This window comes from Lactuca sativa, chromosome 8 (assembly GCF_002870075.4).
Source record: "Lactuca sativa cultivar Salinas chromosome 8, Lsat_Salinas_v11, whole genome shotgun sequence".
In the NCBI taxonomy this organism is placed as follows: Eukaryota; Viridiplantae; Streptophyta; class Magnoliopsida; order Asterales; family Asteraceae; genus Lactuca; species Lactuca sativa.
In genome coordinates, this window is record NC_056630.2 from 172116977 (window position 1) to 172133347 (window position 16371).

General features: G+C 31.7%; 2 protein-coding genes across 2 annotated transcripts; one reads left to right on the forward strand and one right to left on the reverse strand.

Moving 5' to 3' along the window:
- Positions 1 to 3359: 3359 nt before the first annotated feature.
- On the reverse strand, positions 3360 to 7306 carry LOC122195747 (uncharacterized). The gene is made up of 4 exons (XM_052766600.1): positions 7202 to 7306; positions 6966 to 7110; positions 6517 to 6885; positions 3360 to 3434 (listed from the first exon to the last, which is right to left on the reverse strand). The coding sequence occupies exons 2-4, from the start codon at positions 7032 to 7034 to the stop codon at positions 3360 to 3362; spliced, it is 513 nt and encodes a 170-aa protein (XP_052622560.1). The 5' UTR covers positions 7035 to 7110; positions 7202 to 7306.
- Positions 7307 to 9441: 2135 nt separating this feature from the next.
- Positions 9442 to 14495, forward strand: LOC111893644 (protein SUPPRESSOR OF FRI 4). Its single transcript, XM_023889701.3, has 7 exons — positions 9442 to 9815; positions 10674 to 10774; positions 10893 to 10995; positions 11877 to 12271; positions 13227 to 13381; positions 13475 to 13528; positions 14123 to 14495. Exons 1-7 carry the CDS (start codon positions 9622 to 9624, stop codon positions 14192 to 14194), a joined length of 1074 nt encoding a protein of 357 aa, XP_023745469.1. The 5' UTR covers positions 9442 to 9621; the 3' UTR covers positions 14195 to 14495.
- Positions 14496 to 16371: the final 1876 nt, after the last annotated feature.

Below are 16371 nucleotides of genomic sequence, written 5' to 3' on the forward strand. Positions count from 1 at the left end.
TTATAGGGAGATTGTAGCTCGGCGGATTGTGCACGAGTGATTTCAGGATTTGCTAGCTTTCATCATTCACGAGGTGAGTCTTCTCACTATACTGTACCCGGAAGGGTTTGACTGTGTGACCGGAAGGTCAGATATGATATGTGATATGTATGCTATATGTGGTAAGTTATTTGTTATATGTGGTATGTATGTTATGGGCCGGAAGGCGATTATGTTATGGGCCGGAAGGCATTACGTTATGGGCCGGAAGGCGTTGTGTTATGGACCGGAAGGTCGGCGTGGGTAGGACCTGAAGGTTTACCCAGCAGGGACGGAAGTCCCCTGAGACACATGGACCGGAAGGTCAGGGCCTGGAAAGGCGTATGTGCGTAAGTGTATATTGGGGAACTCACTAAGCATTTATGCTTACAGTTGTTATGTATGTGTTTCAGGTACTAGCGAGGACCGTGGGAAGGCGCCGGCGTGATCTGTACACACTGGAGGATGTTTTATGATATTGGGATTTAGACAATTTGTTTTTTGACATGACACTTAAATTAGTTATGCCTTGTTTTGAATGGAAATACTTTATTTTAAAATGAAAAATTTGTTTGAAAATTTGCGTTGTTACAAACCTAGTACTCACATAATAAACTAAAATAGATTTTAAACAAACAGGATATATTTCAAAATATTTCAAGGGGCTTCAAACTGGAATTCCAACCCGTTTCTTAATGACTTGTATTCCTCCTTAGCAGCTTCCAAGATGACCTCCTCAGTAGCATTTAAACGGGTGTCGTCAATTTTGGTATAAAGATCGTTGAATAATAGAACTTCGGTTTTCATTTCATACCATCTTGCTAAGATGTCTAGTTCACCACGATCGCTTCTTGTAGCCATTTGGTTTTCAGCATTGAAAATATTGGTTAAACGGCTCCAAAACATTGGATCGTTCAACTTGCTTGTCTTGTACACATGAATATAAGCATGTGTAAGAACCAAGAACTCTTCATTGCTCCATGATATAGAACTCATTTTGATTGAAACAAAGAGAGTAGAATCTAAAAAACAATATCTGAACAGCTGTATTGGTTTATTTAATAAAGTATTTATGTAACTTAAGGTCAATTTATAGTAGTTTCTACAAAAAATCGCAGTCCAATCTTCTAATATGTCTGCAATTCATAGTCAAAATTAACTGACGAATGCAGTGTACTATACTTATAACACAACAGATCACTGTTCGAGTTGAAAAATCATCCCCGGTCGAATGACAACACAATACATTGCTGCTTGAATTGACAAGCCATTGCACCAGGAAAGTAACGAGTCGTTATAAATAGATTTTAATATCCATTGTAATTGTATCGTATTACTTCCCTCCGTGCAATTATGGACTCACCACATATATGGAGGAACGCAGAGGAGGTCGCTTTGGTTCAAGCTTGGATTATAATTGTAGAGGAGGATTTTCCACCGGGTCCCCCACAAGTTCGTGCTGGATCATTTTGGTCTCGTGTCTGTCATTTGTTTCACCATTTAATGAGCCGTACTCAATATCGAAGAAGAAGAAGAGATATCAAAGCGAAGTTTCTGGATATGAAAATAAAGGTGAAACAATTTCAACGTATTTATAACGAGTTGGATAACGAACATGCAAATACGGATGAAGACATTCTACGGCAGGTGGATTTGGAACTATACCGTTTTGAATATGATGGTAGCGAGTTTACCCACTTAGATGCATGGAATCTTTTAAAGAATGTCCCTTATTTTTAAATGCATGTTGGTTAAGTTAATTGTTTTTCGTTATTTAAGTTGCTTGTTGTTGTATGTGTGTAGTCGTTACTATTTAATAAACGTTCATTTCTTTTAATGTATGTTGTTTCCTCAATAACCAATACATAGAACGCCATAAAATATAAATGGGGTACATAAATAACTAATACATAATACGACATAAAATATAATCTGGGTACATGGATAACTAATACGTAACACGACACTAAAATAAAAACGGGGGACATAAAAAACTAATACATAATACTACATAAAACATAAAGGTGCTACATGAATAACTACTGCATTGAGGGAGGTAACAGGACCACCGTTTCATTTGGTATTTCCCAATGCACATGTGATGGTATAGTATTCACCAACTCAGATCCATATGCAAGTCGATACACATAATTAGTGAACTTGTAATCAACCATTCCGTGAATGGATTTAGATGTACGGGTTCTTAGACATGCTATAGCGTGGCCACATGGTATACCGCTTTTTTGCCATTTACCACAACTACATACCCTTCGTTCAAGTTGTACGTTGTTGGTGGCAAAATTGTCATCGACTTCAAATGTATCCTCATACAAACGTCTTGCATTACAATTATAAGACTTGTTGATACATTTTTGAACCTTACTCTCAACATAAGGGGTCAACCCACCAGACAACCTCCCTGTAAAATTTGATATTTTAATAAAAATAGTAGCACAATAAAAAAAACTAAATATAACAATCTCCCTTACCCGCCACTTCGGCCCGTTCAGCATACTTGGATTGTATCGACGTGGTGATTAACTCAATCATCGTTGTTATAGGAAACTCACGTGTGGATATAATTTGCAAAATTTCAGGGACGTCAATCGATTTAACATTGTAACGTATTTTTGGGAAAAATGCTCGTGTCTATTTTGAAATCGGTATATCGTCAAGCCAGTAAATTGGACTCATAAGCAAGGTGCAGAAAGGTGGTTTCCTACATGTACTTTGCAACCTTTCCAAACACAAGTAAAAATCATCAACGCTATATGCATTGCATGACTTCCAAAACAACGATTCGACTTCCGTATTGTTATGTCCGACAGACTCACGTATCTTTCGAGCTATATCTTTAGGATAATATCCATGATAGGAATCCGGGTAGGCACTCTAAACACCAAAGTCTATTTTATCACACAGGTTGCTTATGAAACCAACCTCTATGTCCTCACCTAAACAATCTTTTAACCTCATCATGAACCATCTCCATGATTCTTCACACTCTAAGGTTCCCAAACCAATTGCTAAGAGTAGTGGTTCATGATTTCCATCTAAAGCCATTGCGAAGTACATTGTTGTCAGATAGCTCCGAAGAAGGGGTAAATAACCCACATATATCAGCGGTATCATGCACCTAAGGAAGGTACGAATCTACATAAAAACGAACACATATTAGTGATAAGTAAAAACTAAACGAGATACATTACCATGAAATATTATATAACTCAATAAAAGAAGTATGTTATACCATGCAACCTAAAGCCACAAAACAGAATTGAAAGCGGTTGGTATCGGTTTTCTTAATGGCTGTGAATGTATTAGGATTTGTTCTTTGAAGGTTATGCAAGAAAATTGGTAGTTGAGAAAAGCTTCTTTCGCTGTAAGTACTCATTTTCAATACCGATGATAGTGCTCTACAATCATCACACAAATGCAATATGAAACAAATGCAATTATAAATAGAAAATATTGTATCTTTACTGTTCAAAATTCATAGTTTAACCTTTTAAATTCATAGTCAAATCAGTTCATTTCATAGTCAAATTTCACTATCCGGCATGACAATACTACAGAATGTACTTGTCTGGATTTCGTAGTTCAACTTTTTGAATTCATAGTCAAAACAGTTCATTTCATAGTCAAATTTCACTGACCGACATGACAATACTACAAAATGTACTTGTCTGCATTTCGTAGTTCAACTTTTTGAATTCATAGTCAAACCAGTTCATTTCATAGTCAAATTTCACTGACCGACATGACAATACTACAGAATGTACTTGTCTGCATTTCGTAGTTCAACTTTTTGAATTCATAGTCAAACCAGTTCATTTCATAGTCAAATTTCACTGACCGACATGACAATACTACAGAATGTACTTGTCTGCATTTCGTAGTTCAACTTTTTGAATTCATAGTCAAACCAGTTCATTTCATAGTCAAATTTCACTGACCAACATGACAATACTACAGAATGTACTTGTCTGCATTTTGTAGTTCAACTTTTTGAATTCATAGTCAAACCAGTTCATTTCATAGTAAAAAAGAATTGTCTGTAATATGATTTCTTCTATAAATGGGTGTCACTCAGTATGAAAAAATTAACTTAGAAAGTAACTCCGATTTAAAAGAAAAAGAAGGCTAATGGCATACTGCAATTGCGGAGGAGAACGTATCGTTAGGATTTCGGGTACAGCTAAAAACCCAGGAAGATTGTTTTACGCTTGCCCATATTTGGTATCATGTTGTTAACGTCATTCAAATTTAAACCCTCGTGTTTACATGAAAAAAATTTATTTTCTTACTGTCAATGTTAAATTTAACAGGGACCAAAATGCGGGTTTATCAGTTGGGTTGATGAAGAGAAGGACCAATCATCTATGGTAATAGCTAAAGTAGCTAACTCTAATAAGCTCTTTCAATCAGAAAATAAGAAGTTAAAGATAGCATTGGTTTGTAGTTGGGTGTTGTTCTTGCCAGTTCTTGTTTACAAGTTGTAAGCTTTTCAATATTGTTTTTATGGTTTTGAAGTTGTTAGGTCAATAAATTGTTGTATTTGTAACGTTAAAACAAATGTTGTAGTCGTTCTTATGTTGTATGTATTGATAAGTAATTAGTAGGTCATTAATTTGTTGTAATTGTCGTAACGTTAAATTTTTTGTCATCCGTTGAGTAAACTGTAAAAATAAACTAATAATCAAATCCAACATTAATTTAGATATACAATTATATAATCCAACTACATAGGACCAAGACTAGACCCCCAAAAAAATTTTGCCATCCGTTGACGGAACTCTAAAGCTGCATTTTTTGGGTCAATAAGAACACGTATTGGTTGACCTGAAACGAATTGCTCCATAAACATACAAACAAAAACATCGCAATCTCCCAAATGACTACTTTGTTGGGGAACATTTTCTTCATAAATGAACTGCATATTCAATGGAATCCTTGGGATGTTCCTCCGGGCCCAATACTTAATCTTGTCCAAATAATTTGCCACCCGACGTTCAAATTTGGAAAAGATTCCTTCAAATTTGATTTTTTCATAAGCCCCTCTACCAAGACTCTCATAAATATGCACTTCCATTGACGCTAATCGTAGTTCCCCAAATAGCCAATGATTAGGGGATGAATGAATCGGCAATAAGACCTGTATAAGGATCAGAAAATAAAATTATGTTTTTTTACATCACAATACAAAAACATAACAAAAATAACGATATTATTTTCAATATAAACAATTAAGTTTAGCGTATCAACATCCCACCAAGCAACCATGAAGTTGGGGTACGTAGCAATACCAGCCATAAACGCCCTCCAGTCCTGTCCTTCTTCCAAAGCACGAGAAACAAAAAAATTTGGAGGCATTATTGTATGTCGGTCGCTCTCAAACCGTCTCTCCATCAATAGTCGGTACCAAATGGTTATATGTTGCACACATGATAGTTTTGTTATTGACTAAAAAACAATTAACTTTTAAAATAATAAATTAACAATTAATTTACCGCTGACTCCAACCATCCGTCGTGTGTATGCCCAAACAATGAGCTCCAAAAATCTCTATCTAACACGAAATTAAACAAACGATGTTGGACATCATATGAATGAAATATATAATTTTGGATGACAACCTCACCGCCTGCTACGTAAGGTTGCAGGCGCAACATGGAGAAGTCATGAGCAACACCAAAAACTGGAGGAGGAACGGGGCTTGTAGATTTGATATCAACCTTCTTTTTTGTTCTTCTTTTTTGCTTCGGTCGTGTGCAACTAAAAACAATATTCAAATGTTTAAATATATATCTTTCAGATAATTCACATAAACATAAAATCATGAGTTTATAAATAAAACGAATACCTCGGTGTAAGAAGGGCACAAATATTGTGATGGTTTTCGAGTCCTCGGTTTATCGGGTGTAACTTCTTTGCCATCATACTAATCGAAATAATCTACAATTCCCGTTATTATTATTTCGTCTTCGTCCGGCACATCATCATCAAATTTGTTCCCCGCATTGTCATTCCTCTCCTCCGACTCCTACATTAAAAATAAAACTTTATACTTAATAACGAAATACACATAATTTAATAAGCAATAATATCTAATTAAATAAATGATTTAATCTACTAAAAACAAAATATGAATTAATGTAACTATAAGAACCTCTTTAACTTCACTATAATCATTTACATCAAACACATCATCATCAAATTTGTTCCCCGCATAGTCATTCCTCTCCTCCAACACCTACATTAAAAATATAACTTTTTACTTAATAACGAAAGACACATTATTAAAAAGTAATTATTAAAATCGTAAAGGTAATATCTATAACAACCTTGTCGTCTTGAATATCACCAAAAATATTTTCAGTTGTATTGTTTTTATTCATCACTTCATCTTGCACAACCTATATTTTCAAATATAAAATATGAACACAAGTATTCATATATGTTAATAAAATTTAAAAAATAATGTAGCGTGTAACTAACCTGTTCATCATATTTTCTTTGTGACACTATCAGATCATCAAAAGTAATGTCGTTCAAAAATTGTTCAGTATTCACTTCTTCAACAAAAACCTCTGTAGGTTGTCGGTTCATAAACACATGCTGCTCCAGTGCATGTAGCCATTTCAACACCTCGTCTAGGTTGTGTTTCCCACTGCCCTGACCTCTACCATGAGAGCGACCACTGGACGACATACTAGACGAATATTCGTTTTGTCTCCTAAAATGGTCCCGTACTGGGGATGGAACTGCTTTCCCTTCACCATATACATACTCTTGAAATGACATATAATAACAAGATGTCATCTCACCATCACCCGGTAACATGTTTTGTCTTGGTGGTTGCCCCTCCTAAAAAATTAAACATATTAAAAATGCATATAAAAGTATAATAATCAAGTTTATTAATAATAAACGAAAAATTTATAAACCTGTATCTTTGACCAAATCTTGTTCACGTCAACCCATTTCAATTTTTTTGTTCCACTCCATCGTTTCATCCGAGGCAAGTCTTTATTTTTTTCTCAATACAAATCCACATGCACGAACAGCCAGAATCATCTCATATATCCATATCTACAATTTTTTACAATTACAGTAATAAAAGTTAAAATTAAAATAAAAAACATAACAATAAAACAATTTATATATAAGAAAATTTTTATACCCTTATTGGAGCCGTAAATCCTGAGACGGAGTACTTTAAAGTTTGACGACGCTCAGAAAGTGATAAATAATTATGTATTTTGTTCCATGTATCCTCAAGGTCAACATAAGTCCCAGAGATAGCTACCCCAAGCGAAGCTAACAAAACAAAAAAACAAAATTGGTTATTATATAAATTATAACTTTAATAAAATAAAACTTTTAACGTAAACAAAATATACCTGTTCCAGAGATCCAAATTCTCAGCCAAAAAAAACCAATCTTGTGGCACCCGATCATTAACTTCTTTACCCAAAAAACCTTCACACAAAATGTATATCAAACATACTCTAACTGCATCAACGTCGTCAAGTGCTAGGAATGTTCGATTTAAAATTAAACGTTTCAGGTCGCCGATTTTCACCGAACTATTAGTATGGTCCGGAAATAGCCGTTCACGCAATAAACATCTTTTTTTACTGCTTAATAATTTTTCCGACCCTTTTCTCCTAATGTTTTTTGGATACTCCCTAAAATTGAAGCCGGTAATCAAACAAAACTCTTCTGGCCCATAAACCATTTTCGTATTGCCTAATCGAAAATATAATCGTTTTATTCTATCTGGAGATAAAACAGGGTCCGGCCGGATCTGATGAAGGAACATTTTATGAAACAATAATGCGTCCCCTTGTAAACGAGGGACATCAATAAAATAACCAAATACGGTATCTCTGAAAATGGCACGTCTGACATCATCTAAAACTTCAAATACTTCCCATATGTTACCGCCCGAGCCTTTTAAGTTCGCAAAGGCTTTCGTATTGATAAAACTAAAATCATGCTGCAAAAAAAAACACAAAAACAAATTAGAGAACTAAAAAATATTTTGTTTTTAAAATATATGATTACGAACTGCAATAAGTACATAAACAATTAGTAATGCAAATACAATTTCTTAATTAATAATTTATATATTTCCGATAAAAAACAATAACATACACATATATATAAACAATTTTCCAAGTTATACAACAAATATATTTACGATAAAAAACAATATCATACATAATTATATAAACATTTTATTAAACAAATTTTCAACTTAAAATAAATTTTCAACTTAAACAAATTTTCAACTTAAACGACAAATATATAAACAATTTTTATCTTTCTAATTAAAACTAACATTTTATAACCATATAAACAAACAATTTTTAAAATAAAACGACAACCAAATTAACAATTTTGAAAGTTATACGACAACTTTATACAAATTTTCAACTTATACGACAAACACAAACAATTTATAACAATATATATACGACAAATTTTCAACTTATACAAATGTTATACGTATACGACAAATATATATACAAACGACTATTTTGCACATACTATAATTTAACTATTTTTCACTTTATATAAACAATTATACGATAAGAATATACAAGTTTTCAGGTTATACAACAACTAAACAAACAACAAAAATAACAAATTGTAAACATTATCTACGCAGTCTCTACTTGTACATTCAAACAAACACTAACAAAATAGCATTTAAACTTCAAGTATACTAAAGAAATATTAAAACTATCAAACACAACAAAATTACCCTTTTTTAACACTAAATAATACAATAAATGATAAAATAAAAAAAAGTTTAAACATTAAAAGAGTTAAAATCTAACCATATTTGCGGGATTGTTGACATAATCCTCCATTTTCTTCAAAAACTAGCCAAAATTCCGAGAGAAGCCCAAAGATAGAGAAAGTTTTTGTGTAGAGGGGTGAAAAATGGAGAAAAAAAACGTTTATATAGTGAAAAACAAGGGGATTTCGCAGATGGGCTTCAATTTCGCAGATGACACATCTCATCTGCGAATGTACAAGCACCTAAAGCACAACTGTGCTTTAGGTGCTTGTACATTCGCAGATGAGATGCTCATTTCGCAGATGGGGCATCTCCATCTGCGAAATCATAGACTAATTTTGTAATTTCGATTTTTTTTGACTATTTTTGTAATGACTATTTTTGTCATTTTCAAAATTGGCCCATATAATCCATTACATGTTGGGCCCAACCCATTTAGAAATTTGGACTTTAGCCCCGACCCGAGTGAAGGATCTGCGAATACAGGTCAACTTCACGTCAGCCACTTTGAGTACAAAACCCCTTAATTTTACTTATTGACCCCTCTCTTTACAATTATTTCTATTTCAGTCCCTATATTGTGTCTTCTAAAACAATATCTTGAAAGGGGGAAAGTTTTGTGATTCGCAAAGAAGAAACAGCAGCAGTAGAAACCCTAGAACGTTTTTTCTTCTTTGCCTGCGAATCAAATCAAATACACATACAAACATATCTACGGAGGGAGTATTAATTTGGTGAGCGACTGCTTCTTTGTGTGCGTGTGTGTGTGTGTGTGTTTGAAGTTTGGTGAGATGGGGAAGAAGAAGAAAAGAGTTTCATCAGACGTTTGGTGTTATTATTGCGACAGAGAATTCGACGATGAGAAGATCTTGGTTCAGCACCAGAAGGCGAAGCATTTCAAGTGCCATGTCTGCCATAAAAAGCTTTCAACCGCCGGTGGTATGGCCATCCATGTCCTGCAGGTTCATAAAGAAACTGTCTCCAAGTAAAGCTCTACTCTCTAATTCGTCATTCACTTCAATGATTTTTCTTTGCGAACGAGCTATTGGTAAACATTCTAATATTGTAGGATGTTTTTGCCCTTGCGCAACTAATGTTTGTAATCATCCGCAAACAATTAGTGTTTTTTTGTAACTAGCAGATGATAAGATCACAATACTACACTAAAACATGAATCTATAGACCCATTTTTTCAACCATCATCTAGGCATAGCGTTTGTTGCATCATACTGGTCTGCTAGTAGCAGTGGCAAAGATAAGTTCTTTGCTCAGGTGTTGAAAGTTCGAGAGAGTAGTTTACATCATATACATATTTCTTTATTTTTATCTTTTCAGGCTTGAGAGGGCTCAAGTTGCATATCAAGTCCTATAAATACGAAAAATCCTGTAAGGTTTCAACTATCATTCAAAGTTTGAGCAGTGTGGATTGGTTTTATTGCTCCTTGATACATACACCCCTGAACAAGGAAATCAATCTAAAGGAAACAATCTTTACACATATGCCACTGATCCCATTTCCAACCATTGTTATACAGATGATGCTAAAGAAAATGATTCCTCTTTAAAATTTCAAGATCAGTAGATGTGCTATTAAGCTATTTTTCAATGATGAATTGTACTTAATTGCTGGATAAAGGGCAATATAGTTCATAATGATTTTCAATGGGATTTGTATTACAAGTTTGCATGCTTCTTATATGAAGAAAGTTGTTGGAAGACATACTATAATTGTCTACTGTAGCTTGCTAGTTTCTGATCTTCAATCATTTATTTCCCTTTGATTATTTCTCTTGAATTTGTTGATTAACTATCAATATTTATATTTTTGAATAATATCTTTCAGGGTTCCAAATGCTAAAGAGGGCAGAGAATCAACAGATATTGAAATTTATGGCATGCAGGGGATCCCACCAGATGTATTGGCAGCTCATTATGGTGATGAAGGTATTGATAGTTACTGTAGCTTTAATATAATGATGACTAGGCATCCACCTCAACGTTTTTTTGCCACGTAGGACAAATAACAACAATGAAGTTTCTTACACTTAATTTATTTTTGCAGATAATGACAACCCGACAAAAGTTGGAAAAATGGAGATTCCTTCTTCTCATGTTGGGTTGATTCCAGGATCTTTAGGGTATCCTCCAGCAACAATGCAGTCTATGTAAGTAATGTTTTGCTCCAAATATACTTTTATCATTTAAATATATGATCTTTAATTGAAAATATTAGGGTTAAGGTTAACTACAAGAAATAGAAAAATCACAAATAAATGAACTGCATTTCTGTTTCTTGAATTTATCACAAAACATTGTAACCAATTGGTGTTGTTGTGTATCCCAGGATTTTACATTTACTATTTTAAAAAGGGAAATCTCTGATAAAGGCCCAGTATTTTGGGTCAGTTTACGGTTTAATCCCTATGTTTATTTTTTGGACAGAAAAGTCCCGATTATCTAATTTTATTCATTTTCTGTTGAAAAAAAAATAAAGACTGTTTTTTAATTTGAGCAAAATATAAAATAATGAGGACTTTTCTGTTCAAAAAATAAAAGTTGGGATTAAACCGTTAACTTACTCAAAATATTGAGACTTTATCTTAGATTTTTCCCTTTTAAAAATATTTTAAATACAAAAATGAAGTGATTATTATTTAAATAATGTTAAAAATTTCAATTACTAAAGTATTCAGCTATGTAATGTCACTAACTAAACCTTAAAACCCTAAGTCACCCTAAGGCTGTGTTTGGCGCGACACAGCTAGCTGATAAGCTAACTTATTTTTCGAGCTTTTTTAAGTTGTCATGTTTGGCAAGTCAAAAAGTAGCTTATAAGCTAGCTTTTTAAAAAAATTACAAATATACCCCTTAATTAATTATAGAAACACATTCTTTTAATGTCATTTTATATAGTTTTACCACATGGTATTTTTTATCAGCTAGCTTTTTATTTAACAGCTAGTATGCGAAACATAGCCTAATCCTTAAACCCTAAAGAATCCTTAAACCCTAAATAATTGATTTTGTTATGTAACTTTTGATGCAGTTACAACCCTGGAATAGGTCGTGGTGGTTGGGCGGTGGCACCTCGGCCACAGCCATGGTTTCAACAGAATTCAGTTGGCTCAATTCCTTCAATGGTGGTGCAACAACAACAACAACAGCAGCAGCCTTTATTTCCTGTTCAAACTATGAGGGCTCCTATCTCATCATCATCAGGGGTACAATTGTCATTTCCAGTTGCTCCTCCTGGATCCTCCACACCTTCTGTTCTTGTATCTCAGCCTTTGTTTCCTGTTGTTGCTGCTCAAACCTCACCATATTCTGCTGCCACCATTCCTCCATTGACTTCTTCTCCTTTAGATTTAAACAACACAACCGATTTGCATGGAGGACTTAATATGAATATGCCAAGGGGATATCATAATCCTGCTTTTCAAGGTAACTCTTCATTTTTTTTTTTTTTTTTTTTTTTTTTTTTTTTGAGATAAAAAATAGTCCGAATTCCATATTTCCCAATCTAGTTCTTTTTTCTTTTTTTTTTTTTTGGTTTAAACACTGACATAATTTGAAAAAAAACAGTGAGTTTTTCTGGTTATGAAATGCAAAAAACAATTGGAGGAATATTTGGTTTTTAAAAAAATTTCAAGTTTTAATGGTTAAGTTGTATATTTTTTTCTTAGAGTGGTTAAACTGAACAAATTTTAAAATATAGTGGTTTTTTTATAGAAGTTAAAGTTTTATGTAGTGGTTTTGAAAAAAAAAATAAAAATAAACTCAGTCAGTGGTTAAACCAGAAAAAAATTATTTTCAGTTCATTAAACTGGAAATTTTGCCTAGAAAATATATACATGCATGTTTGAGTTAAAAAAAAAAATATTCTATAAGAGTATCTCCGGTGGGACTTTTTTTATATTTTATTGTTATTTGAAATAATTATTGAATTAGACGACTTTTTTTTTTTTTTTTTTTTTACCAGTTAATATTCATTAATTTTAATTTTGTTTTTGTGTTTTTTTACATGTAATCTTCTTTCAATCATATTTCATTTTGCTTCCTTATTTCAATAGTTAATCTATTCTATTAAAATTTCAATAGTATATCATTTTACTTCCCAATATCAAATATGAAATTCATAGTGGATTTATAGTTATATAATATTTACAGTTTTCATTGTTCTTTATTCTTATAACTACATCAGTAATGATTTTCATCATTTCAATTTTTATCGATTATACAAAATATCAAATAAATTCATTATAATCACAAGTAGCAATATGATGTGTGCTTAAGAACGAAAATTAAAAAAGAGAGATTCATAAAACATTTTAGATGAGGATAAACACATTATTTTTTTTTATTGCAAATAAATAAATAAAATAAAATTTAATTGCAGGTGGGGCAGCGGTTACTTCACATTCTTATGCTTCCGGGCCCAATACAGGTGGGCCTTCAATTGGGCCGCCACCTGTCATTGCAAATAAAGCTCCTGTTATTCAACCACCAACAAATGAAGTCTACTTAGTCTGGGATGATGAAGCCATGTCCATGGTATCTTTCTTTTTTTTTTTAAATTTATTTTTAATGTAGTTAAAATATAAATATTTAACTTTTTTTTTTTTTTTTTTACATATTTATTAACAGGAGGAAAGAAGAATGTCTTTACCAAAGTATCAGGTTCATGATGAAACAAGCCAGGTAAGTTGTACAATACTCTTTTACATTGTTGTAATTATTATTATATATAAGAGAGCTACTTAAAAAAATCATTTTTCCAATTTCTTTCAAAATAATAATAGTAGTAATAAATAATAATAATATGTGGAGAAGAGTTATCTGAGCCTTTTGCTCAGCTGTTTTTGGCTATTCCCGGGTTGGATTTCTGAGCATCAAAGTTCAAGTAGGTATTTATGGTTGTTATTAATATTATTTATTGTAAAACTTTCAAAGTATGTGGATTTTAATTTTACAACTAATATTTGTTATTATTATTATTATTATTATTATTAATTTCTAATATTTGTTGGATATCATATACGGGTGGAACAAGTAACAGATTTTTGCCCATTCGTTACAAAAATATACAAACTTTGCCAGGTCAGCTTCTTCTGGAAAATTGCTTAGATGCAAATGCAATGCAATGCAAAGCTCTCCAGTTACTAAAATATTATATTATTTAGTTTTTTTTTTGTTGATAATTGATGATCTTTTATAATATTGTTTTTAATAAAAAAGAAGGGTAGAAATGTAATTTTGTGTTACGGGTGGATGTTTTTTGTTTTTGTTTTTCAGATGAGCTCAATTGATGCGGCTATTGATAGGAGGATTTCAGAAGGTAGGCTTGCTGGTAGAATGGCCTTCTAGAAGCTTTGTTATCAAGAAAGAAAGAAAGAAAGAAAGAGAGAATTTGCAAATGGTGATTATGTTCTTGTTATTGGAATCAAAGAGAAAAAAAAAGGAAAGCTTGTTGCTATTTAGAAAGTGTATTAAGGGATAAATGATGTTTAAAGTTTTTTCTTTTTTTTTTTTATTTTTTTTTTAATGTTAATCAGGAGTGATGAGTTGGAAGTGAATTTTTTTTAGGTGTTTGGAATGGGAAAATTTGTTATAGTTGAAGCATGGGTTCAAAGACATGTAGTTTTAAATAGAGATTAGTTTTTATATACTTTAAGGTTATTTACCTTTTTTTTTTTTTTTTTTTTTCTTTTCTTTTAATTGTATTTTGTGTATTTCAGATGATAGTTTTTACAATTATACAACATGTAGTCGAATTATAACACTTCAAATTTAGAGGTTTGTGACTAATTAAACCAGATTAAACATAAAATTATATTTTTCCTAAAAAAGATCTTGTATTTTCCTTGCTATATATTCTTAATTCGGCAATTTTAGCATGTTTACAAAAAGCCTTCACAACAAAAAAAATTCTTTTGAACCAAATTTTTTTCGTTTTGGCTCATAAGTCTAATGTTTATTTATTTATTTTGTTGTTGCTATTTATGGTGTTTTTATAGTTTTTAACATTAAAAATCGAAGGAATGTTTTTTTTTTCTTAAAATAAAGAGAAAGTTGTGTCTAATTTTTGTTGATAAAATACATGTTAAAGTATATTTGCAGGATGCTCAAAAGTTATAGCATGTAAAGAACAATTGTATAGTCTAAGTTTATGCTGTTTCTAACAAAGAAAACAAGAATGCTTAGATTTAATTCCAAACATTGATTGGTGTTCGGAAATTCTTTTTCTTTTTGATTTATAGAAAAATCTAAAATACCAAGACAACTTAGACTGCTTTTCACTTGTTCCAATCTACTAATACTTTGTAAATAGATTTTGATTTACACATTTGGCATGAATAATTGGATATAGTAGCTTATCACTTTGTTTCGAACATAGCAAATGTTTCATTTAAATTCTAATGTTGAAAACTATTAATAACACTATAAACCAACAAGAACATGAAAATTATCAGTTAAAAAAAATGATGCATACAGAAACAAAAGTTGAGTCTCAAATGAATATAAACCAATAAAAACAGCATTAAATTATAGTGGTTACAAAAGACTTTATTTTTTTTGTAATGTTTTTTTTTTCTTCTAGCTCCTTGTTAGTTTTTTGAATAAATGTAAGTTGTTAAAAACATCAATTTATAATATCGAAAATACTTTTAACATATAAAACATGAAAACTAAAATTAGATTCAATTTTTTTTTCAAATATGAGGGTTATTTTTTTTTTTCGAAAAATGATTTTTTTTTTTTCAAAAAATGTGTCAAAAGCCGGAAGATTACCGGTAAACCTACTAAAATAACTAAATTAAAAGAAATAAAAAAAATACAAAGTTTTCTTTAGAAAAAATAAGTAAATTTAGGTTTAATCTTAGTAATATACATAACAACCGTAAACTAGTTGGTAAAAAGTGGAACCATTGGTCCACAAGCACAAGTTGTATCCGTTTGATAAAAAATTGAATAATTAGAATTTAAAACATGCTTAATTTGAATTTGTTTTCATTACCTTTAGAATTTGAACAAATGGCATTATTAGATTTTAAAATAGGATCTAGAATGGTATGTCTTCTTGAAAATATTTTCTAAAAAATCTGGGGTAACATTTAAACCATAACCCTTGTAATAAGTAGATGATTCATTTTGGCATGTATAATGTCCATATCAAAACATTTTTTATTTTGAAGAACTGGACTAAAGTCATCTAATGTTTCACTGATGATTTGTCGATTCTAGTCTTTTCTTTTGACGATTTGTCAGATAAAAATAAAAACGGTTTTGAAAGTTTCATCAATAAACTCATGATTTTTCAAATAGACAACACTTCCGATTTTGTGGTTTGAAAGAGATCATAAATTTCAAAAGTCACCACCAATTATTTTCTTAGTTTGATAGGAAATTTGATTACTGACTAGATGGGAGACATGTTCTAATCACATACACCAACTTTTGATAACATTTTCTTAATTTTCAACATGTTTTTCAATAATCTCAAATACTTTGAAAATATTTTCTATTTATGAAGATCCGATAAG